The sequence below is a fragment of the Catharus ustulatus genome, chromosome 33 (assembly GCF_009819885.2).
Source record: "Catharus ustulatus isolate bCatUst1 chromosome 33, bCatUst1.pri.v2, whole genome shotgun sequence".
Taxonomy (NCBI): domain Eukaryota; kingdom Metazoa; phylum Chordata; class Aves; order Passeriformes; family Turdidae; genus Catharus; species Catharus ustulatus.
The window spans coordinates 1,636,106-1,660,902 of NC_046253.1; the positions used below are offsets into that span (position 1 = coordinate 1,636,106).

The 24,797-nt window shown below is 49.6% G+C and overlaps 2 protein-coding genes across 2 annotated transcripts in view; one reads left to right on the top strand and one right to left on the bottom strand.

The window, feature by feature from the left end:
- Positions 1-7,380, bottom strand: part of LOC117009466 (collagen alpha-1(III) chain-like) — a 29,325-nt gene extending 21,945 nt beyond the window's left edge. The window contains exons 1-3 of the mRNA XM_033083696.1: positions 6,649-7,380; positions 6,367-6,586; positions 1,900-1,953 (exon numbers count right to left, since the gene is read on the bottom strand). Coding sequence (XP_032939587.1) covers positions 1,900-1,953; positions 6,367-6,586; positions 6,649-7,380 — 1,006 coding nt within the window. The remainder of the gene's footprint in view (positions 1-1,899; positions 1,954-6,366; positions 6,587-6,648) is intronic.
- Positions 7,381-8,108: 728 nt separating this feature from the next.
- Positions 8,109-24,797, top strand: part of WIZ (WIZ zinc finger) — a 53,655-nt gene continuing 36,966 nt past the window's right edge. The window contains 3 exon segments of the mRNA XM_033083697.2: positions 8,109-8,133; positions 8,417-9,110; positions 17,843-18,159. Coding sequence (XP_032939588.2) covers positions 8,109-8,133; positions 8,417-9,110; positions 17,843-18,159 — 1,036 coding nt within the window.

Sequence of the window (24,797 nt, forward strand, 5' to 3'; positions counted from 1 at the left end):
CCCAAATCCCCCCAAACCCCCAAATCCTCCCAATTTCCACCCCAAAACCCCAAATATTCCCCCAAATAACCCCAAATCCCCCCCAACCCTCCCAAAAAAACCCCAAAAATCCCAAATCTGTCCCCAAAAAACCCCAAATCCCCCCAATTTCCACCAAAAACCCCAAATATCCCCCCCCAAACCCTAAATATTCCCCCCCAAAATCCCCAAATTCTCCCAAACTCCTCAAAAAAACCCAAATTCCCCCCAAAAAACCCCAAACTCCCCCAAAAACCCCCAAATCCTCCTAATTTCCACCCAAAAAAACGCAAATATTTTCCCAAAATTCAAAATATTCCTTCCCCAAATCCCAAATCCTCCCAATTTCCACCCCAAAACCCCCCAAAAAACCCCCAAATCCACCCCAAAACCCCAAATATTCTCCCCCCAAAACCCAAAAACCCCAAAATCCCCCCAAAAAAACCCCCAAATATTCCCCCAAAAAACCCCAAATCCTCCCAATTTCCACCCAAAAACCCCCAAACATCCCCCCCAAACCCTAAATATTCCCCCCCAAAATCCCCAAATTCTCCCAAACTCCTCAAAAAAACCCCAAATCCCCCCCAAAAAACCCCAAACTCCCCCCAAAAACCCCCAAATCCTCCTAATTTCCACCCAAAAAACCGCAAATATTTTCCCCAAAATTCAAAATATTCCTTCCCCAAATCCCAAATCCTCCCAATTTCCACCCCAAAACCCCAAATATTCCCCCGAAACCTCCCCCAAAAACCCCCAAATGCCCCAAATTCCCCCATCCACCCCCAAAAAAAACCCCAAATATCCCCAAAAAACCAAAATATTCCTCCCCAAAACCCCAAATCCTCCCAATTTCCACCCCAAAACCCCCAAAAAACCCCAAAATCCACCCCAAAACCCCAAATATTCTCCCCCCAAAACCCAAAAACCCCAAATATTCCCCCAAAAAACCCAAATCCCCCCCAAAAAACCCCAAATCCTCCCAATTTCCATCCCAAAACCTCCCAAAAACCCCCAAATCCACCCCAAAACCCCAAATATTCTCCCCCCAAAACCCAAAAACCCAAAATCCCCCCAAAAAACCCCAAATCCTCCCAATTTCCACCCAAAAACCCCCAAGTATTCCCCCCAAACCCCAAAAACCCCCCAAAAATCAAAATATTCCTCCCCAAAACCCCAAATCCTCCCAATTTCCACCCCAAAACCCCAAATATTCCCCCAAAAACCCCCAAAAACCCCAAACCCTCCCCAAACTGCCCCAAAAAACCCAAATCCACCCCCAAAAAAACCCCAAATCCCCTCAAAAGCCCCCAAATCCTCCCAATTTCCACCCAAAAACCCCCAAATATTCCCTCCAAATCCCCCAAAAAACCCCAAATCCACCCAAAAAACCCCAATTTCCCCCATCCCTCCCCAAAAAAACCCCCAAAACCTCAAATTCTCCCCCCCAAAACCCAAAATCCCCCCAAAAAACCCCAAATCCTCTGAATTTCCACCCAAACCCCCAAATATTCATCCCAAAAATCAAAATATTCTCCCCAGAACCCCCAAATCCTCCCAATTTCTACCCAAAAACCCCAAATATTCCCCCGAAACCTCCCCAAAAAACCCCAAATGCCCCAAATTCCCCATCCACCCCCAAAAAACCCAAAACCCCCAAATCCCCCCCAAAAAACCCCAAATATCCCCAAAAACCAAAATATTCCTCCCCCAAACCCCAGATATTCCCCCAAACCTCCCCCCAAAACCCCAAAATTCCCCCCAATAACCCCAAATTTCCCCCATTTCCCCCCCCCAAAAACCCCAAATCCGCCCCTCCCCCCCAAAAAAAACCCCCAAAACCCCAAACCTCCCCCGCCCCTCCCCCGCCCCTCCCCCTCTCACCGGCCGCGGGGGTGGGGGAGGGGCCGAGCGCGCCCAGCGCGAACCAAATCAACCCTGGGGGGAGGGGTGGAAATGGGGAGGGGTGAAATTGGGGGGGGGAGGGGAGAAATTGGGGGGGGGGAGGGGTGAGAAATTTGTTGATCTCGCCCCAATTAAATTTGTGACGTCATAAATTTTTTGGGGGTGTGACGTCATGACCCCCCCCCAAAATCCCCTCCCCCCCCCTCCCAGTCCCTCCCAGTCCCTCCCAGTTCCCCCAACTGGAGCCGCCCCTCCCCCACTTCCCCTTCCCGCCGTGGGAAAGAAACGCGCGGGGGTGGGGGGAGGGGCGGGGGAAAAAAAAATCAAAATCAAATTAAAAAGCAAAAAATAAAAATTAAAAATTAAAATAATAAAAAAATAAAAAATTAAAAATTAAAAATTAAGAAAAAGTAAAAAATTAAATATAAAATATAAAATATAAAAAATACTAAATTAAAAATTGGGGAAAACTGAGGCACGGTGGGGAGGGGCGGGGGAAATAAAAATCAAAATAAAAAATACAAAATAAAAAATACAAAACAAAAAATACAAAATAAAAAATAAAAATTTAAAAATTAAAAACTAAAATAAAAATATAAATAAAAAAATATAAAATATAATAAATTAAAAATTGGGGAAACTGAGGCACGGTGGGGAGGGGCGGGGGAAAAAAATAAAAATAAAAAATAAAAATAAAAATAAAAAATACAAATTAAAAATAAAAAATTTGAGATAAATAAAAGATAAGAATAAAAAATAAAATATAAAAAATAATAAATTCAAAATTGGGGAAACTGAGGCACGGTGGGGGAGGAGCGGGGGAAAAAATCGAAATAAAAAATAAAAATAAAAATAAAAAAATGAAAAATGCAAAATAAAAAGTAAAAAATAAAAGAAAAACGAAAAATAAAAAATGAAAAATAAAAAATAAATTTAAAAAATTAAAAAATAAAAAATAAAAATTGAAAAATAAAAAGTAAAAAATAAGAAACGAAAAATTGGGGAAACTGAGGCACGGTGGGGGAGGGACGGGGAAAAATAAAAATGAAAATAAAAATAAAAAATTTGGGAGGGGGAAGGGCGGGACGCACCCTAAAATAAAATAAATAAAATAAAAAATATAAAATGCAAAATACAAAATATAAAATATAAATAAAAAATAAAAAATTGGGGAAACTGAGGCACGGGGGGAGGGGGAAAAAATAAAATAAAAAATTTAGGGGGGGGAGGGGTCAAGGGGGGGGTGGGGGATAAAATAAAAAATAAAAAATAAAAATAAAAATAAATAAAAAATAAAAAATAAAAATAAAAAATAAAAAATAAAAATAAAATTGGGGAAACTGAGGCACGGTGGGGGAGGGGCGGGGGAAAATAAAAAATAAAAAAATAAAAAATAAAAATAAAAAATAAAAAATAAAAAATAAAAAAATGAAAAATAAAAAATAAAAAAATATAAAATAAAAATTTGGTGGGGGGAGGGGTTTGAGGGGACCCCCCCCCCGCCCAAAATAAAATAAAAACGAAAAATAAAAAAATAATAAAATAAAAAAAAATAAAATAAAAAAATTAAAAATTGGGGAAACTGAGGCACGGTGGGGGAGGGGTTTGGGCGGGACCCCTCCCGATATAAAACTAAAAATAAAACTAAAAATAAAAATTAAAAAATAAAAAATAATAATAAATAATAAAACATAAAAATAAAAATAAATAAAAAAGAAAAATAAATAAAAAATAAAAAAAAATTGGGGAAACTGAGGCACGGGGGGGGAGGGGAGATTTGGGATTTTTGGGATATTTTGGGACTTTTTTGGGGGTCTTAAAAAAAATTTTCGGGAATTTTGCAGAATTTTTTTTGGGGAGGGGTCCCGGAAAATATTTGGGATTTTTTTGGGGGGGAAAATTTGGATTTTTTGGATTTTTTAGGGCTTTTTAAAATTTATTTTTAAGGCAATTTTAGGTTTTTTGAGGGTGTCCCGGGACGATTTTTGGGGTTTTTTGGGGTTTTTCTTTTTATTTTTTTTTTAATTTTTCAGGAGTTTCGTAGAATTTTTTTGGGGGGGGGGTCCTGGAAAAGATTTTTGGACATTTTTTGGGGTTTTTTACGTTTTTAAAAATCTTATTTTTGGGTTTTTTTAGGGATTTTTTTTAAGGATTTTCGGGCAATTTTAGGTTTTTTTGGGGGGGTTCCCCGAGTGGATTTTGGGGTTTTTTTCGGGGGAGTTTTTTTTTTTTTTTTTTTTAATTTTTCGAGAGTTTCACAGAATTTTTTGGGGGGGTCCTGGAAAATATTTTGGGTTTTTTGGGGGATTTTTTTTGGGTTTTTTTTTTAGGTTTTTGGGGGATTTTTGGGTTTTTTTAGGGGATTTTTTTTTATTTTTAGGCAATTTTAATTTTTGGGGGGGGGGTCCTGGGGCGTTTTTTTTGGGATTTTTTTGGGGTTTTTTAGGTTTTTTTTGGTTTTTAGGGTTTTTTTTAGGGATTTTTGGGCAATTTTAGTTTTTTTTTGGGGGGGGTCTCGGGACGATTTTGGGGGTTTTTTTGGGGTTTTTCTTTTTATTTTTTTTTAATTTTTCAGGAGTTTCACAGAATTTTTTTGGGGGGGTCCCGGAAAATATTTGGTTTTTTAGCAATTTTAGGGGAGTCCTGGAAGTTTTTTGGGTTTTTTTTTGGGTTTTTTTAGGGGATTTTGAGGCTTTAAAAAATTTGTTTTTTTTTTTGAGGGGGGGTCCCATCCCGGGCGAATTTTTGGGGAGGGGTCTCGGGAAAGATTTTGGGTTTTTTTAGGTTTTTTTAGTTTTTTGGGGGGATTATTTTTTATATTTTAGGGGTTTTTTTGGGGAGGTCCAGGAAGGGATTTTTGGGGTATTTTGATTTTTGGGGGATTTTAAGAAAATTTTGGGGGTTTTTTGGGGGGGTCCCAGGGCGGTTTTTGGTTATTTCGGTTTTTTTGGGATTTTAAGGAAGTTTTTGGTTTTTGAGGGGGTGTTGGAGCGTTTTTTGGTTATTTTGGTTTTTTTTTGGGATTTTAAGGAAGTTTTTGGCGGTTTTTTTGGGTATCCCAGCGCGGTTTTTGGGTATTTTGGTTTTTGGGTTATTTTGAGGTTTTTTTGGATTTTAAGGAAGTTTATTTTGGTATTTTCGGGGGGGGTCCCAGTGCGGTTTTTGGGTCATTTTGAGATTTTTTTTAAAATTTTAATGAATTTTTTGGTTTTTTTGGGGGCATCCCGGGCGTTTTTGGGTGTTTGGGGTTTTTTTTTAAGAGATTTTGGGCAGTTTTTGATTTTTGGGGGGTCCTGGAGTGATTTTTTTGGGTATTTTGGGTTTTTTTGGGCAGTTTTTGGGGTGTTTGGGGTTTTTTAGGAGATTTTGGAGCAGTTTTTGGGATGTTTTGGGATTTTTGGGGGTCCCGGGGCAGTTTTTGGGTTTTTTTTGGGGGTCCGTGGTGTTTTTTGGGGTGTTTGGGATTTTTTAGGAAATTTTTTGGGCAGTTTTTGGTTTATTTTGAGGGTTTTTTTAGGGGATTTTAAGGAAGTTTTGGTTTTTTTGGGGTGTTTTGGGGGTTTTTTGGGGATTTTTGGGGCAGTTTTTTGGTTTTTTAGGGGGTCCCGGGGCAGCTTTAGGGTATTTTTGGATTTTTTTAGGGGTGCCGGGGCGGTTTTTGGGGTGTTTTGGGTTTTTTTGGGGGGCCCCAGGGCAGGTTTGGGGGTGTTTGGGGCTTTTAGGAGATTTTTGGGGCAGTTTTTGGGGTGTTTTGGGTTTTTTTTGGGGGGGTCCCGGGGCAGTTTTTTGGGGTGTTTTGGGTTTTTGGGGGGGGGTGTCCGGGGCGGTTTTTGGGGTTTTTTTGGTTTTTTTGGTTTTTGGGGTTTTTGGGTTTTTGGGGAATTTTTTTTGGTTTTTATTTTGGGTGTGCTCCCATCCCGTGCGGCTCCGGGGAATCCCGGACCGTTTTTTTTGGGGTGAAATTTGGGATTTTTGGGGGTTTTTTGGGGCTCCCACCCCGTGCGGATTTTGGGGATCCCCGGGGCGGTTTTGGGGTGAATTTGAGATTTTTTTTGGGATTTTTGGGATTTTTTTGGGGGGATTTTGAGGGTGCTCCCATCCCGTGCGGCTCCGGGGAATCCCGACCGTTTTTTTGGGGTGAATTTGGGATTTTTTGGTTCTTTTTTTTTTGGGCTCCCACCCCGTGCAGATTTTGGGGCTCCCCGGGGCGATTTTGGGGTGAATTTGGGATTTTTAGGATTTTTTTTGGGTGCTCCCATCCCCGCGCGGCTCCGGGGAATCCCGGACCGTTTTTTGGGGCGGGTTTGGGATTTTTTGCGGTTTTTTAGGATTTTTTGGGGTTTATTTTTTGGGTTCCCTCCCCGTGCGGGTTCTGGGGCTCCCCGGGGCGGGTTCGGGGGGAATTTGGGGATTTTTGGGGGGGATTTTGGGGGGTCCCGCGCTCACCGAAACTCCCGGCGGGTCCCCATCGCGGGGTGGGGCGTGGCCCTCCATGGGCGTGGTCCGGGGGCGTGGCCACAGTGTGGGCGTGGCTTAGGGATGGGGGCGTGGCCACGGAGCGCCTCCCGCGCCCTTTGGTGGCACTTGGTGGCCTTGGCTCCTCCTCTGGTGGCCCTTGGTGGCTTTTGGTGGCCCCATGGTGGCCTTGGTGGCCCCTTGGCTCCTCCTAGGGTGGCCCTTGGTGGCTTTTTGGTGGCCCCAGTGATCCTTGGGTGGCCCCTGAGTGACTTTGGTGGCCCAGTGGTGGCCTTGGCTCCTCCTGGGGTGGCCCTTGGTGGCTTTTGGTGGCCCTCTAGTGGCCCTTGGTGGCTTTGGTGGCCCCATGGTGGCCTTGGTGGCCCCTTGGCTTCTCCTGTGGTGGCCCTTGGTGGCTTTTGGTGGCCCTGTAGTGGCCCTTGGTGGTCCCACGGTGGCCTCAGTGGCCCCTGGGTAACTTTGGTGGCCCAGTAGTGGTCTTGGCCCCTCCTGTGGTGGCCCTTGGTGGCTTTTGTGGCCTTGGGGGTGGCCCCAGTGATCCTTGGGTGGCCCCTGGGTAACTTTGGTGGCCCAGTAGTGGTCTTGGCCCCTCCTGTGGTGGCCCTGTGGTGGCCCTGACTGTCCCAATGGTGGCCTTGGCTCCTCTTGGGATGGCCCTTGGTGGCTTTTCGTGGCTCCTGGTGGCCCCTGGGTCACTTTGGTGGCCTTGGCTTCTCCTGTGGTAGCCCTTGGTGGCTTTTGGTGGCCATGTAGTGGCCTTGGTGGTCCCATGGTGCCCTTGGTGGCCCATGGATCCCTTTGGTGGCCCTTGGTGGCTTTTGGTGGCCCTGTGGTGGCCCTTGGTGGTCCCATGGATCCCTTTGGTGGCCCCTGGAGTGTCCCAGTGGTCCTTGGGTGGCCCCTGGTGGCCCCTGGGTCACTTTGGTGGCCCTTAGTGGCCTTGGCTCCTCCTGTGGTGGCCTCTGGTGGCTTTGGTGGCCCCATGGTGGCCTTGGTGGCCCCTGGGTCACTTTGGTGGCCCAGCAGTGGCCTTGGTTCCCCCTGGGGTGGCCCACAGTGGTTTTTGGTGGCCCAGTGGTGGCCTGGGCTCCTCCTGGGGTGACCCCAGTGGCTTTTGGTGGCCCTGTAGTGGCCCTTGGTGGTCCCATGGTGGCCCTTGGTGGCTTTTGGTGGCCTAGGGGTGGCCCCAGTGATCCTTGGGTGGCCCCTGGTGGCCCCTGGTCACTTTGGTGGCCCTTGGTGGCTTTTGGTGGCCCCTTGATGGCCCTTGGTGGCCCCTGGGTCACTTTGGTGGCCCCTTGGTGGCCTCAGCTCCTCCTGGGGTGGCCCCACAGTGGTTTTTGGTGGCCCTTTAGTGGCCCTTGGTGGCCACATGGTGGCCTTGATGACTCCCTTGGTGGCCCCACGGTGGCCTTGGTGGCCCTGTGGTGCCCTGGCTGTCCCAATGGTGGCCCCATGGTGGCCTTAGTGGCTCCTGTCTCCCTTTTGTGATCTTTGGTGGCCCCACGGTGGCTTTGGTGGCTCTGTGGTGGCCCATGGTGGTCCCATGGTGGCCTCGTGGTGGCCCCTTGGATCCTCCTGGGGTGGCCCTTGGTGGCCTGGTGGTCCTGGCTGCCACAGTGGTGGCCCCATGGTGACCTTGATGACTCCGTTGGTGGCCCCATGGTGGCTTTGGTGGCCCTGTGGTGGCCTTAGTGGCTCTGACTGTCCCCATGGTGGGCTTTGGCTCCTCCTGTGGTGACCCCTGGTGGCCCCAGCGGCTTTTGGTGGCCCTGTAGTGGCCCTTGGTAGTCCCATGGTGGCCTTGGTGACCCCTTGGCTCCTCCTGGGGTGGCCCTGGCTGTCCCCGTGTCCCCTTTGGGGACAGTGACAGAGACGCAGGGACACTGTGGGGGACACTGACAGAGCCCGGGTCCCTTTGACGACACTTTGGGGACACTCTGGGGACACTGACAGAGCCACCGGTCCTCTGGGACACTTTGGGGACACTGACACAGCCCCCGGTCCCCTCTCCCCGTAGCCCCGACCTTCCCCTCACCCGCCCAAGATGGCGGCGCGGCGCCGCCGTCGCGCTTTGATGACGCAACCACAGCGACGCTCCCGCCTTCCCGGAAGGTCCGGCCACAGAAACCCCGCCACTCTCAAGATGGCGGCGCGGTACCGCCGTCGCGTTATGATGACGTAACACCAGCGCCGCCCCCGCCCACCCGGAAGGTCCCGCCACACAAACCCCGCCACTCTCAAGATGGCGGCAGCGCCCGTCCGCTGACGTCATCGCCGCGCGCCGGGCGGAGGGCGCGGCGGCGGCTCCGGCGGGGCGGGCACGGGGACGGGGGGCGGCCCCAACATGGCGGCGGCGGCGGCTCCTCCCGCTTCCCCGCCGGGCCCCGCTTCCTCACCGGGCCCCTCATCGCCGCCGCGGCCCCGTTCGCCGCCGCCGCCCCCCCCTCAAGATGTCGGCGGCGGGCCGGTCGCGCGAGGCGTGACGTAGTCAGGCCCCGCCGGCGGGAGGGGGCGGGGGAGCGGCCGGAGCGGCGCAGGCGGGCGGACCGGGACCGGGACCGGGCAGGAGCGGGAGCAGCAGCGGGACTCGGAGCGGGAGCGGGCGGGGCTCCGGGGCGGCTCTTCAGGTCACCATGGTCCCGGCGCGGCGGCGGCGGCGGTGCCGCTGAGCGGGAGCGGCCCCGCGGGCGCGGCCCCGGGGGCCCGGTCCGGTGAGTGCCGGGGGGGGGCCCGGCGGGGCGGGCGGGCCCGGGAGCGGCGGGAGGGCTCGGGGGGAACGCGGAGGAGGCGCTGACACCCCCCCGACCCCCTCGTACCGGCCCCGTCCGGGTGCTGAAGGGCGGAGGGGGGACGGCAGGGACACCGGGGGACAGCGGGGACGGGGGTGGGACAGGAGCCGGCTAAGGTGGCTCCCGGTGGGCCGGGGAGGCGGAACACGGTGGGGAGGGGGGTGTCCGGTGCGTGCGGGGGTTGGGAGGGCGGGGGACGCGGGAAGGGGGGACCGTGAGGCGACACGGGTGAGGGGTTCGTGAGGGGTCCCGGTGAGGGCATCTGTGAGGGAACCGTGAGGGGATCATGAGGGGACGCGGGAAGGGAGGACCGTGAGGGGACACCGGTGAGGGGATCCCGGTGAGGGAACCGTGAGGGGACCGTGAGGCGATCCCGGTGAGGGGACCGTGAGGGGACATCGGTGAGGAGACCGTGAGGGGATCCCGGTGAGGGGACCGTGAGGGGACACGGGTGACAGGGAGGCTGTGAAGAGACACGGGTGAGCGGATCTGTGAGGGGACCATGAGGGGAATTTGTGAGGGGATCTGTGAGGGGATCTGTGAGGGGTCCCGGTGAGGAGATCATGAGGGAACCGTGAGGGGGTCCCGGTCAGGGGGATCCCGGTGAGGGGATCGTGAAGGGATACAGGTGAGGGGGGTCCATGAGGGATCCTGGTGAGGGGGGATCGGTGAGGGGTCCGTGAGGGGACACAGGTGAGGGGATCGTGAGGGGTCGTGAGGAGATCCCGGTGAGAGGAACCGTTAGGAGATCGTGAGGAGATCTGTGAGGAATCTGTAAGGGGACCATGAGGGGATTGTGAGGGGATCCCGGTGAGGGAATCTGTGAGGGAGATCGTGAGGGCACACAGGTGACGGGGGTCCTGGTGAGGGACATGGATGAGGGGATCCCGGTGAGGGGATCTGTGAGGGGATCACGAGGGGATCCAGGTGAGGGGATCCTGGTGAAGGGACACAGGTGAGGGATCTGTGAGGGGACCATGAGGGGATCCTGGTGAGGGATCCAGGTGAGGGGCCATGAGGGATCTGTGAAGGGATTTGTGAGGGGATCTGTGAGGGAACCATGAGGGGATTGTGGGTCGATCACAAGGGGATCCAGGCGAGGGTCTCTGAGTAGAGGGAGGGTCCCGGTGTCCGGAGGGGTCCAGGACAGGTAAGGGGGGATCTGTGAGGGGTTCCAGGCACATCCAGGTGTGCAAGAAGGGTGAGGGGAGGGGTCTGTGGCAGTGTCCAGGTGGTGTGGGGGGATCTGTGACAGTGTCCAGGTGTGTGGGGGGGTCTGTGACAGTGTCCAGTGTGTGGGGGGGGGTCTGTGACAGTGTCCAGGTGTTTGTTTGGGGGGTCTGTGACAGTGTCCAGGTGTGTGGGGGGGTCTGTGACAGTGTCCAGGTGTGCACAGGGGGGTCTGTGACAGTGTCCAGATGTGTTTGGGGGGGGTCTGTGACAGTGTCCAGGTGTGTTTGGGGGGTCTGTGACAGTGTCCAGTGTGTGGGGGTCTGTGACAGTGTCCAGGTGTGCAGGGAGGGGTCTGTGAGTGAATCCAGATGTGCAGGGTGGGGCTGTGAGAGATCCCAGGTATATGGGGGGGGTCTGTGACAGTGTCCAGATGTGCAGGGGGCTCTGTGACAGTGTCCAGGTGGATCCAGGTGTGCAGGGGGGTTCTGTCAGTGAATCCAGGTGGATCCAGGTGTGCAGGGGGACTCTGTGAGTGAATCCAGATGTGCAGGGGGGGTCTGTCAGTGGATCCAGGTGTGCAGGGGGGGAGTCTGAGTGAATCCAGGTGGATCCAGGTGTGCAGGGGGGGGCTGTGAGTGAATCCAGGTGGATCCAGGTGTGCAGGGGGGGCTCTGTGACAATGTCCAGGTGAATCCAGGTGTGCAGGGGGGCTCTGTGTCCAGGAGAAGCCCCGAGCTGGGGGCTGGGCAGGGCAGGATCTACACAGGGAACTTCTTGGAGCCGCCTTGGGATCATCCAGCACCTCTGGAGCAACTTTGGGATCGTCCTGGAGCAGCTTTGGGATCGTTCAGGACCTCCTGGAGCACCTTGGGATCATCCTGGAGCAGCTTTGAGATCTTCTTGGATCATCTTTGGGATCATCCAGGCCCTCCAGGAGCAGCTTTGGGATCATCCAGGACCTTTTGGGTCACTTGGGGTCATCCTGGATCACTTTGGGATTATCCTGGATCTCCTGGATCATCTTTAGGATCATTCAGGACCTCCTGGACAACTTTGGGATCAATCCAGAACCTCCTGGAGCATTTTAGGATCATCCTGGAGCAGTTTTGGGATTATTCAGGACATCCTGGAGCAACTTTGGGATCACCCAGGAGCTGATTTGGGATCATCTAGGATCTCCTGGAGCACCTTTGGGATCATCCCAGCCCTTGGAGCAACTTTGGGATGATCTAGAAACCTTTGGGTCAACTTTGGGATCATCCTGGATCATCTTTGGGATCATCCAGGACCTTTTGGATCATCCAGGGGCAGTTTGGGATCATCTGGGATCACTTTGGGATCATCCAGGCCCTCCAGGAGGAGCTTTGGGATCAATCCAGACACCTTTGGATCATCTTTGGGATCATCCAGCCCCTTGGATCAGCTTTGGGATCATCCAGGATCTCTGAAACAGTTTTGGGATCAACCTGGAGTGGTTTTGGGATCATCCAGGACCTTTGGGATCACTTTGGGACCATCCTGGATCATCTTTGGGATCACCCATCCCCTTGGATCATCTTTGGGTTTATCCAGGACCTCTGGAGCAGCTTTGGAATTATCCTGGACCTCTGGAGTGGTTTTGGGATCATCCAGGACCCCTTGGAACACTTTGGGATCACCCAGGAACAGCTTTGGGATCACCTGGGACCCCCTGGATCACTTTGGGATCATCCAGGACCTCCTGGAGTGGTTTTGGGATCACCCAGAGCAACTTTGGGATCACCCAGGACCCCCTGCAGCACTTTGGGATCATCCAGGATCCCCTGGATCATCTTTGGGATCATCCAGGAGCGGTTTGGGATTATCCAGGAGTGGTTTTGGGATCATCCAGGACCCCCTGAAACACTTTGGGATCACCCAGGAGCAGCTTTGGGATCATCCTGGAGTGGTTTTGGGGTCACCCAGGACCCCTGGAGCACTTTGGGATCATCCTGGACCTTTTGGGATCATCCTGGAGTGGTTTTGGGATCATCCTGGATCATCTTTAGGATCATCTCATCCTCTTGGATCAGCTTTGGGTTTATCCAGGACCTCTGGAGCAGCTTTGGGATCACCCTGGATCATTTTGGGATAATCCAGGACCCCCTGGAGTGGTTTTGGGATCACCCAAGACCCCTGGATCACTTTGGGATCACCCTGGATCATTTTGGGATCACCCAGGGTCACTTTGGGATCACCCTGGATCATTTTGGGATCACCCTGGAGTGATTTTGGGATCACTCAGGGTCACTTTGGGATCACCCTGGATCACTTTGGGATCACCCTGGATCACTTTGGGATCACCCAGGGTCACTTTGGGATCACCCAGGACTCCTGGATCACTTGGGATCACCCAGGAGTGATTTTGGGATCACCCAGGGTCACTTTGGGATCACCCAGGATCACTCTGGATCATCCCAACCCTTTTTGGACCCCAGACCCGAATTCCCTGCAGATCCAGGATCCCAACCCCTCACTCAGCTCAGGAATTTGGAATTGTTGGAGCAGCTTGGGAAGAGCCCCTGGGGGGGGATTCACCAAATCCATTTGGTTTGGGATTCCCAAATTGTTTGGGATTTGTTTGGGGCTCCTGTTGTGGAACAGGAGGGGAAAATGTGGGAAAAAGGAGGAAAAACTGTGGGAAAATTAAAAATAAAAGAGGAAAAAAAACTCCAGGAAAGCTCCAGGAGCTTGGGAATGCAGCTGTGAGCTGGAGGAGGAGGAGGAGGAGAATTCCAGCGGCGTCTCTGGGAAAAATTCCATGGAATGTGTGGGATCCTCAGCTCCTGCAGGAGGAGAGGATTCTGGTTTGTGTGGTTTGACCTTGAGAAAATTCCAGTTTATCCTGAGAAAATCCCAATTTATCCTGAGAAAATCCCAGTTTATTCTGAGAAAATCCCAATTTATCCTGAGAAAATCCCAATTTATCCTGAGAAAATCCCAATTTATTCTGAGAAAATCCCAATTTGCTCCTGGATTTGGGATTTGTTCCTGGACTTTGGATTTGCTCCAGGTTTAGGATTTGTTCCAGATTTGGGACTTGCTCTGGGTTTGAGATTTGTTCTGGATTTGGGATTTGCTCTGGATTTGGGATTTGTTCCCAGTTTGGGATTTGTTCCAGATTTGGGATTTGCTCTGGATTTGGGATTTGGGATTTGCTCTGGGATTTGCTCTGGATTTGGAATTTGGGATTTGCTTTGGGATTTACTCTGGATTTGGGATTTGCTCTGGATTTGGGAATTGCTCCAGATTTAGGATTTGCTCTGTATTTGGGATTTGTTCCAGATTTAGGATTTTTCCAGGTCTTGGGATTTGGGATTAGCTCCAGGTCTGGGATTTGTTCTGGATTTGGGATTGAGATTTGCTCTGGATTTGGGATTTGCTTTGGGATTTGCCCTGGATTTGGGCTTTGCGCTGGATTTGGGATTTGCTCTGATTTGGGATTTGTTCCCAGTTTGGGATTTGCTCTGGATTTGGGATTTGGGATTAATTCTGGATTTGGGATTTGCTCCAGGTTTGGGATTTGGGATTTACTCCGGGTTTGGGATTTGTTCCAGATTTAGGATTTGCTCTGGATTTGGGATTTGCTCTTATTTGGAATTTGTTCCAGGTTTGGGATTTGGGATTTGTTCCGAATTTGGAATTTGGGATTTGTTCCAGGTTAGGCATTTGGGGTTTGCTCTGGATTTGGGATTTGCTTTGGATTTGGGATTTGGGATTTGTTCTGGGACTTGCTCTGGATTTGGGATTTGTTCCCAGTTTGAGATTTGCTCTGGATTTGGGATTTGCCCTGGATTTGGGATTTGCTCTGGATTTGGGATTTGGGATTTGCTCTGGATTTGGAATTGCTCCAGATTTAGGATTTGCTCTGGGTTTTGAGATTTGTTCTGGATTTGGGATTTGTTCTGGATTTGGGATTTACTCTGAGTTTGGAATTTGGGGTTTGCCCTGGATTTAGGATTTGCTCTGGATTTGGGAATTGTTCCAGGTTTGGGATTTGGGGTTTGCTCTGGATTTGGGATTTGCTCCGAGTTTGGGATTTGCTCTGGATTTGGGATTGCTCTTATTTGGAATTTGTTCCAGATTTGGGATTTGGGATTTGTTCCAGGTTAGGCATTTGGATTTGTTCTGGATTTGGGAATTGCTCTGATTTGGGATTTGTTCCCGGTCTGGGATTTGGGATTTGCTCTGGGATTTGCCCTGGATTTGGGATTTGAGATTTGCCCTGGATTTGGGATTTGCTCCGTGTTAGGGATTTGGGATTAGCTCCAGGTTAGGCATTTGGGATTTGCTCCAGATTTGAGATTTACCGTGGATTTGGGATTTGGGATTTGCTCTGGATATGGGATTTGCTCTGGATTTGTTCTGGATTTGGAATTTGCTCTGGGATTTGCCCTGGATTTGGGATTCGCTCTGGGTTTGGGATTTGCCCTGCATTTAGGATTTGCTCTGATTTGGAATATACTCTGGGATTTGTTCTGGATTTGGGATTTGCTCTGATTTGGGATTTGCTCTGATTTGGGCTTTGCTTTGGGATTTGGATTTGGGTTTGGCCTTTTCCAGGCTCTGATCCCCGAGGCTCAGCTCCCTGTCCCGGTCCATCCCGCACCTCGCCGGTGTTTTCAGGCTCCTCTCCTTCCTCTGGGTACACTCAGCTCCTTCTTCCCTCCTGTGCCTTCATCCTCCCTGACCTCAGAATTCCAGAAAATTCCTGCAGAATTCCAGAGAATTCCCGGACAATTCCCGCAGAATTCCCGACTTTCAGTGCCTCTTCCCTCCCAAGAATTCCAGAGAATTCCCGGCAATTCCCGGCTTTCAGTCGTTCTTCCCTCCCTCCTGTGCCTCCATCCTCCCTAAGCCGAGAATTCCTGAAGAATTTCTGGAGAATTCCCAGAGAATTCCCGGCTTTCAGTCGTTCTTCTCTCCCAAAAATTCCTGCAGAATTCCCGCAGAATTCCCGACTTTCCGTCATTCTTCTCTCCCTTCTGTGCCTCCATCCTCCCCGAGCTGAGAATTCCCAGAGAATTCCCGCAGAATTCCCGGCTTTCAGTCGCTCTTCTCTCCCGAGAATTCCCGCAGAATTCTCGGACAATTCCCACAGAATTCCCAGAGAATTCCCGGCAATTCCTGCAGAATTCCGGGAGATTTCCCAGCCTTTCAGCATCTCTTTCCTCCCGAGAATTCCCGGAGAATCCCACAGAATTCCTGGACAATTCCCGCAAAATTCCCAGAGAATTCCCGCAGAATTCCCAGCTTTCAGTTGCTCTTCCCTCCCGAGAATTCCCGGAGAATTCCCGGAGAATTCCGGACAATTCCCACAGAATTCCCCGTTTCAGTCGCTTTTCCGTCCCGAGAATTCCCAGCGAATTCCCACAGAATTCCCAGCTTTCAGTTGCTCTTCCCTCCCGAGAATTCCCGGAGAATTCCCGGAGAATTCCTGGACAATTCCCACAGAATTCCCGGCTTTCACTCATTCTTCCCTCCCAAGAATTCCCGCAGAATTCCCGGCCAATTCCCGGCTCAGGACCCGCCCGCGTTTCACCTCAATCGTTTGAATTGTTTCAATTCCCGCATTTTTTGGGCAGAAAAAGGTGATTTAAATCCCTTGTTTTGTTCAGAATCGTTTGAATTCTCACTTTTTGGGGCAGAAAAGGTGATTTTAGAATCTTTGTTTAATCGGGATCGTTTTAATTCTGACTTTTTTGAGGCAGGAAAATGTGATTTTGGAATCTTTGTTTCACCAGGATCGTTTTAATTAGCATTTTTTTAGGGGAAAAAGGTGATTTTGGGATCTTTGTTTAGCCGGAATTGTTTTAATTCGCACCTTTTAGGGCAGAAAAAGGGATTTTAGAGCTTTTGTTTATCTGCAATTGTTTTAATTCTCACCTTTTGGGGCGGGGAAATTTGATTTTGGAACTTTTGTTTCAGCAGGATCGTTTTAATTCCCATTTTTTGGGGCAGGAAAAGGGGATTTTGGGACTTTTATTTCTCTGGAATTGTTGAAATCCAAACTTTTAACCTGGTTTTAAACCTGGTTTTAACCTTATTTTAACCAGGTTTAAAACCCGGTTTAAATCTGGTTTTAAGCCAGTTTTTCAACCTGGTTTAGCCTGGTTTTAATGTGCTTTTAAACCTGGATTAACCTGGTTTTAACCTTGGTTTTAACCAGGTTTTAAACCTGGCTTAACATGGGTTTAAAATGGTTTTTAACCTGGTTTTAACCTGGTTTTAAACCCAGTTTGTCCTGGGTTTAACCTGTTTTTTTAAACTGGTTTTAGTCTGGATTTTAACCTGGTTTTAACTTGGTTTAACCTGGTTTATTTTGGTTTTTTGGGGGAGTTTCTGTGAGTTTTCTTTGGGATTTATTTGGGGTTTATTTGGACTTTATTTGGGTTTTATTTGGGATTTATTTGAAATTTGTTTGGAATTTATTTGGGATTTATTTGGGATTATTTGGGATTTATTTGGGATTTATTTGGAGTTTATTTGGGATTTTTCTTGGTGTTTATTTGAGTTTATTTTGGATTTATTTGAGATTATTTAGGGGTTTATTTGGAATTTTTGTTGGTGTTTATTTGAGTTTATTTGGGTTAGTCAGGATTTCTTTGGGATTTCTTTGGGGTATTTGAATTCCTTTGGGATTTTTGGATTTATTTGGCTTTCTTTGGGTTATTTTGGTTTATTTGGGCTCGGTTGAGATTAAATTCTGTCGTTCTTACGGGGTGGCTCCTCCCACAAGATTTTGGGGTGCCAAAATCACAACCACAACCCAGCCCAACCAAACCCAGCCTAACCCACCCAATCCAACCCAACCCAGCCCAACCCAACCCAACCCAACCCAACCCAACCCAACCCAACCAGCCCAACCAAACCCAACCCAACCAAACCCAACCCAACCCAGCCCAGCCCAACCCAACTCAACCCAACTCAACCAAACCCAACCCAACCCAGCCCAACCAAACTCAACCCAACTCAACCAAACCCAACCCAACCCAACCAAACCCAACCCAACCCAGCCCAACCAAACTCAACCCAACTCAACCAAACCCAACCCAACTCAACCAAACCCAACCCAACTCAGCCAAACCCAACTCAACCCAACCCAGCCCAGCCCAACCAAACCCAACCCAGCCCAACTCAGCCAACCCACTCAACCCAACCCAACTCAACCCGACCCAACTCAACAAACCCAACTCAACCCAACCCAACCCAACTCAACCCAACCCAACTCAACCCAACCCAGGCCAACCAAACCCAACCCAACTCAACCAACCCAGCCAACCAAACCCAGCCCAACCAAACCCAACCCAACTCAGCCCAACCCAGCCCAACCCAACCCAACCCAGCCCAACCCAACCCAGCCCAACCAAACCCAACCCAACTCAACCCAACCCAACCCAACTCAACCCAACCAACCCAGCCCAACCCAACCTCTCTCCCGGTCCCGCAGCTTCGTGGCGCAGTGCCGGCGCCGCGCGCCGATCCGAGCGGCCCCGCAGCGCCGCGGATGGCCTCGAGCGCGCCGGCGTTCCCCGACGGCAGCACCGCGCTCCCCATGGCCCCCAGCCCCCGGAGCCCTTCCTGCAGGACGCCACGGCCCCGCCGGAGAGCGCGGCGCTGGCCGGCACCGAGGATGAGGAGGGGACGTTCTACGGCGCGGCCGAGCCGGAGGCCGGGAGCCGCCAGGGCAAGGGGCTGGAGCTCCGGGACGAGCCCGACTTCTTCTCCTCGCTGGCCCGGCACGAGCCCGACGTGGGGCTGGAAGCGCACGACGAGGCCGGTGATGCCACGGCTGTGGCGAGGCTGGTGCGCCGCGGTGGGTGGGGTTGGTTGGTTGGGTTGGTTGGTTCTGTTTGTTGGTTGGTTGGGTTTGGTGGGTTTGATTGGATTGGTTGATTGGTTTGGTTGTGTTGGTTGGTTAGTATGGTTGGGTTGGTTGATTCTGTTCGTTGCGTTGGTTGGATTGGTTGGGTTTAGTTGGGTTTGGTTGGTTGGGTTGGTTTGTTTGGGTGGTTTCTTTGGTTGGTTCTGTTCATTGCGTTTGGTTGGGTTGGTTGAGTTTGGTTGGTTGAGTTGGTTGGTTTGATTGGTTTGGTTGGGTTCGTTTCATTGGTTGGTTCTGTTCATAGGGTTGGTTTTGGGGGGGTTGGGGTTGGTTGTTGGTTGGGTTTGGTTGATTGGTTGGGTTGGTGGTTGGGTTGTTGGTTGGTTTTATTGGTTAGTTCTGTCATTGGGTTTGTTTGTTGGGTTGGTGGATTTTGTTGGGTTTGGTTGGGTTGGTTGATTGATTTGGTTGGGTTGGTTTGGTTGATTTGGTTGGTTGGGTTGGGTTGGTTGGCTTCATTGGTTGGTTCTGTTCATTGGATTGGGTTTGGTTGGGTTGGTTGGGTTTGGTTGGGTTGGTTGGTTGGTTGGGTTGGTTGGTTGGGTTGGTTTGGGTGGGTTTAGTTGGTTTGGTTTGTTTGAATTGGGTTGGTTTGATTGGTTTGGTTTGATTGGGTTGGTTGGGTTGGTTTTATTGGTTAGTTCTGTTCATTGGGTTTGTTGGTTGGGTTGGTTGGATTTTGTTGGGTTTGGTTGGGTTGGTTCGTTGGGTTGGTTGGTTGGGTTGGTTTTATTGGTTGGTTCTGTTCATTGTGTTGGTTTGGTTGGGTTGGTTGGGTTTGGTGGGTTTGGGGTTGGTTGGTTTGCACGGTTGGGTTGGTTTGGTTGGGTTGGTTTGGTTGGTCCGTTCAGTTTGGTTGGTTGGGTCAGTTTGGTCATTTGATCAGTTTGGTCGGTTCGGTTGGTTTGGTTGGTTGGGTTGTTGGTTGGATTTGGTTTGGTTGATTTGGTTTGGTTTCATTGGTTGGTTCTGTCCATTGTGTTGGGTTGGTTGGGTTTGGTGGGTTTGGTGGGTTTGGTTGGTTGGGTTGGTCGGTTTGGTTGGTTCAGTTTGGTTGGTTTGGTTAGTTGGGTTGGTTTGTATGTTGGGTTGGGTTGGTTGGGTCAGTTTGGTCATTTTGATCAGTTCAGTCGGTTCGATTGGTTGGTTTGTTGGATTGGTTTGGTTGGTCAGGTTGTTTGGTTGGGTTGGTTGGTTTAGTTTACTTGGTCGGTTCAGTGTTGGTTGTTGGGTTGGTTGGTTGGGTTTTGTGTGGTTGGGTTGATGGTTTGGTTTGGTTGACTTGGTTGGTTCAGTTTGTTTGGTTGGGTTGTGTTGGTTGAGTTGGTTTGGTCATTTTGATCAGTTCAGTCGGTTCGATTGGTTTGGGTTGTTGGTTGGTTTGGTTGGTCCGGTGGTTGGTTGGTTTGGTTTGGTTGGTTTGGTCGGTTTGGTTCAGTTTGTTTGGTTTGGTTGGTCAGGTTGGTTGGTTGGTCAGGTTGGTTGGTTGGGTTGGTTGGGTTCATTCGGTTTGTTGGGTTGGTTTGGTCGGTTCACTTGGTTGGTTCGTTGGGTTGGTTGGGTTTGTTTGGTGGTCAGTCGGTTTGGTTCAGTTTGTTTGGTTCGGTTGGTCAGGTTGGTTGGGTTGGGTCAGGTCGGGTTGGTTGAGTCGGTTTGGTCATTTTGATCAGTTCAGTCGGTTCGATTGGTTTGGTTTGTTGGGTTGGTTTGGTTGGTCAGGTTGGGTTGGTTGGTTTGGTTTGGTTGACTTGGTCGGTTCAGTTGGTTTGGTTGGTCAGGTTGGGTTGGTTGGGTTGGTTTGGTTGGTTTGGTCGGTTTGGTTCAGTTTGTTTGGTTCGGTTGGTCAGGTTGGTTGGGTTGGGTTGGTTGGGTTGGTTTGGTCGGTTCACTTGGTTGGTTTTGTTGGGTTGGGTTGGTTGGGTTGGTCAGGTTGGTTTGGTAGGGTCAGTTTGGTTGGTTTGTTTGGGTTTGGTTGGTTGGGTTTGGTTGGGTGGTTGGATTTGGTTGATTGGATTGGTTGGTTTGGTTGGTTAATTGGTTGGTTGGGTTGTTTGGTTCATTTGGGTTTGTTGGGTGGTTTGGTCGGTTCACTTGGTTTGGTTGATTTGGTTGGTTGGGTTTGGTTTGGTTTGGTTTGGTTGGTTGGGTTGGTTGGTTGGGTTGGGGTCGGGACCTTTTCCGAAAATTTTTGGCATCAGGAACTTGTCCCAAAGATTTTTGGGGTCAGGAACTTTTCCCAAATCTTTTGGGTCAGGAACTTTACCCAAATCCTTTTGGGGTCAGGAGCTCTTCTCAAATATTTTTAGGATCAGGAACTTCTCCCAAATCTTTTTGGAGTCAGGGACCTTTCCCAAATCTTTTTTGGGATCAGCAGCTTTTCCCAATCTTTTTTGGGGTCAGGAATTCTTCCCAAATCCTTTTGGGGTCAGGAACTTTTCCCAAATCCTTTTAGGGTCATGGACTTCTCCCAGATCTTTTGGGATTAGAAACTTTTCCCAAATCCTTTTGGGGTCATGGACTTCTCCCAAATCTTTTGGGATTGGAAACTTTCCCAAATCTTTTTGGGGAGGAACTTTTCCTAAATCTTTTGGGCTCAGGAATTCCTCACAAATCTTTTTGGGGGTCAGGAACTTTCCCCAAACCTTTTTGGGGTGGTGAGGGAACCCCAAACTCCGTCTGTGGGGTCAGCAGGGCCCCCCCACCCCCCCCACATCCAGAACCAATTTTGGGTTTTCATCCCAAAATTTGGGCCAGGACTCGAGGGGCAGAGGAGCTAAAAATAAATCCCAAATTCCCAAATCCCAAATCCCAAATCCCAGAGCTGAGCGAGCCGGAACGGGGCCACGGCTTAAAAATAACCTGGGGGAAAAACGGCAGCAGAGATTTGGGATCAACCAAAGTGGGACGAGGTTTGGGGCCACAAAATCCCCAAATCCCAAAATCCCAAAATCCCCAAATCCCAAAATCCCAAAATCCCAAAATCCCGGGTTTGAGGCTGGAAAATCCTGGTTTGGGCCAAAAATTCTGGTTTTAGGGTTGAAAATTCCGGTTTGGGGCCACAAATCCCCAAATCCCAAAATCCCAAAATCCCGGGTTTGGGGCTGGAAAATCCTGGTTTGGGGCTGAAAATTCCAGTTTTAAGGCTGGAAAATCCTGGTTTGGTTGGAAAATCCTGGGTTGGGGCTGAAAATTCTGGTTTTAGGGTCAAAAATTCTGGTTTTGGGGCCACAAAATCCTAAATTCCAAAATCCCTGGTTTGGGGCTGGAAAATCCGGGTTTGGGGCTGGAAAATCCTGGATTTGGGGCTGGAAAATCGCGATTTTGGGGCTGAAAATTCTGGTTTTGGGGCCACAAAATCCCTAAATCCCAAAATCCTGGGTTTGGGGCTGGAAAATCCCCTTTTGGGGCTGGAAATCCTGGTTTGGGTTGGAAAATCCTGGTTTTGGGGCTGGAAAATCCCAGGTTTGGGGCTGGAAATTCCTGGGTTTGGGGCTGAAAATCTGGTTTTAGGGTCAAAAATTCCGTTTTGGGCTACAAAATCCCCAAATCCCAAAATCCCGGGTTTGGGCTGGAAAATCCTGGTTTGGGGCCGGAAAATCTGGTTTTAGGGCTGAAAATTCTGGTTTTGGGGCCACAAAATCCCAAAATCCCAAAATCCCAAAATCCTGGGTTGGGGCTGGAAAATCCTGGGTTGGGGCTGGAAAATCCCAGTTTTTGTGCTGTAAAATCCCAGTTTTGGGGCCTGAAATCTGGTTTTGTCTTTCCCCTTTTCCCCCTTTCCCACTTTTTTTATTTTTCCATTTTCCCCTTTCCGTTTCCCTTTTTCCCCTTTTTCCCCTTTTTCCCCTTTTTTCCCCTTTTCCCCTTTTTCCCCTTTTCCCCCTTTTTCTCCTTTTTCTCCTTTTTCTCCTTTTGCTCCTTTTCCCCCTTTTCCTCCCTTTTTTTTTTTTTTTCCTTTTTCCCTTTTCCCCTTTTTTCCGTTTTCCCTTTCTCCTCTTCCCTTTTCCCCTTTTCTCTTTTCTTTTTTTTCCCTTTCCGTTTCCCCTTTCCATTTCCCCTTTTCCCTTTTTCCATTTTCCTCTTTCCCCTTTTCCCTTTTTCCCCTTTTTTCCGTTTTCCCCTTTTCCCCTTTTTCTCCTTTTCCCCCCTTTTCCTTTTTTTCCTTTTTCCCCTTTCCCTCTTTTTTCCCTTTTCCTTTTTTCCTCCCTTTTCTCTTTTCCCCTTTCCCTCTTTTTTCCCTTTTCCCCTTTTTCTCTTTTTCCTTTTTTTCCCTTTCCATTTTCCCCTTTCCATTTCCCCTTTTCCCTTTTTTCATTTTCCCTTTTCCCCCTCCTTTTCCCCCTTTTTTTCCCTTTTCCCCTTTCCCTCTTTTTTCCCTTTTCCTTTTTTCCCTTTTCTCTTTTTCCCTTTCCCTTTTTTCCCCTTTCCCCTTTTCCCCTTTTCCCTTTTTCCTTTTTCCCTTTCCATTTCCCCTTTCCATTTCCCCTTCCCTTTCCCCCCTTTTTCCCTTTTCCCCTTTTCCCCTTTCCCCTTTTCCCCTTTTTCCCTTTCCCCTTTTCCCCTTTTCCCCTTTCCCATGGGGAATCATTTCCCCTCCCTCCTGGAGCTCCCAAACTCGGATGAACCCAAAAAACCCCGGGGAAGCTCCGGCAGCGCCGCGAGCGCCGGCTCCTGGGGCGGCTGCCAAGGACAACATTCCCTCCTCCTCTCCTCCTCCTCCTCCTCCTCCTTTTCTGGGTCAAATCTCATTTTCAGCATTTCCTCCCCTTTAGCCCTGCTGGAATTTTTCCAGAACCTTCTCCAGGATTTTTTCCTTTTCCCTGCGAGCCGCAGGTGCCAAACCACGGCCGGATTTTTTTTTTTTTTCCCTTTTTTTTGAGCTTTCCAGGATTTTTTTTGGATTTTTTGGATTTTATTTTCCTGCCTCAAACTCCCTGAGCTGTCAAGATTCCCATCCCTCCCCATTCTTGGAATTTTTGACCACCCCATTCCCCCCCAATATCCAAAACTCCTCCAAACTTTTTTTTTCCACCAGAATTTTCCTGGAATCTGAAATCATTTTCCTGGAGCGATTCCACCTCCTTGGAACCTCTCCCAAAAAAAAATCCACGGATTTCCCTGTTCCTTCCAGATCTCTCCTCCTCCACCTGCATCCCAAAAATCCCTGGGAAGGTTTTCCAGCTCCGTGGGGCGCGGTCCCAGCCTGGGCCTCTTTTCTTGGAACAGCAGCGGGGCAGCTCTTCCCAGAAAACTGAAAAGTTCAGGATCCTCAGAAATTTTGGTCATTTCTGGGGAATTTTGGGCAACTGGAAAATCCTGGGAATGTCAAGGATCCCATTCAGCCCCAGAGGGATTTTTGCAGCCCCTGGAGAGGGGTGGGATGAGAAAGCTCCTCCTTTTTTCTGTGGAATTCATCCAAAATTCCAGCTGGGGAGGCTTTGGAGGGCAGGGATCGATCAGGGACAATCCAGGATTAATTTGGGATCAATTCTGTGATGTCACCGTGGATCTGCTCCAATGGGGACGTTCCAGGATTAATTTGGGATCAATTCTGATCTACTCCAGTGGGGACATTCCAGGATTAATTTGGGATCAATTCTGATCTGCTCCAATGGGGACATTCCAGGATTAATTTGGGATCAATTCTGATCTGCTCAGTGGGGACATTCCAGGATTAATTTGGGATCAATTCTGATCTGCTCCAACTGGGACATTCCAGGATTAATTTGGGATCAATTCTGATCTGCTCCAGTGGGACATTCCAGGATAAATTTGGATCAATCCCATGGTGTCAGCTGGATCTGCTCCAATGGGGACATTCCGGGATTAATTTGGGATCATCATGGCTCTGCTCCAATGGGACATTCCAGGATTAATCTGGGATCAATTCTGATCTGCTCCAATGGGACATTCCAGGATTAATTTGGGATCAATTCTGATCTGCTCCAATGGGGACATTCCAGGATTTATTTGGGATCAATTCTGATCTGCTCCAATGGGGACATTCCAGGGGGAATTTGGGATCAATTCTGATCTGCTCCAGTGGGGACATTCCAGGATTAATTTGGGATCAATTCTGTGATGTCACCATGGCTCTGCTCCAATGGGGACATTCCAGGATTAATTTGGGATCATCATGGCTCTGCTCCAATGGGGTCATTCCAGGATTAATTTGGATCATCATGGCTCTGCTCCAATGGGGTCATTCCAGGATTTATTTGGGATCAATTTGATCTGCTCCAATGGGACATTCCAGGACAATCCCTGGACCTGGGCTCAATCCCAGCTTCCTGTGGGAATTTATTTAGGGTGGATTGGAGATGGAAGAATTTCTATTTCCCCTTTTTTTGCCAAATTTCCGTGTTTTCTCCTCCCAGCGCGCTCGGGAATGTCGGGATTCTCATCCCGGCACCGTTTCCCGTCCAGTGCTTGGGTTTGACCCGTCCTGGGTCGTCCTTGGAACTGGAACACCCCGAATTTGGGGCGGTCGGTTGGATTCGGCGCCGGGCTGGGTGTGGGGGATGGAATTCCCA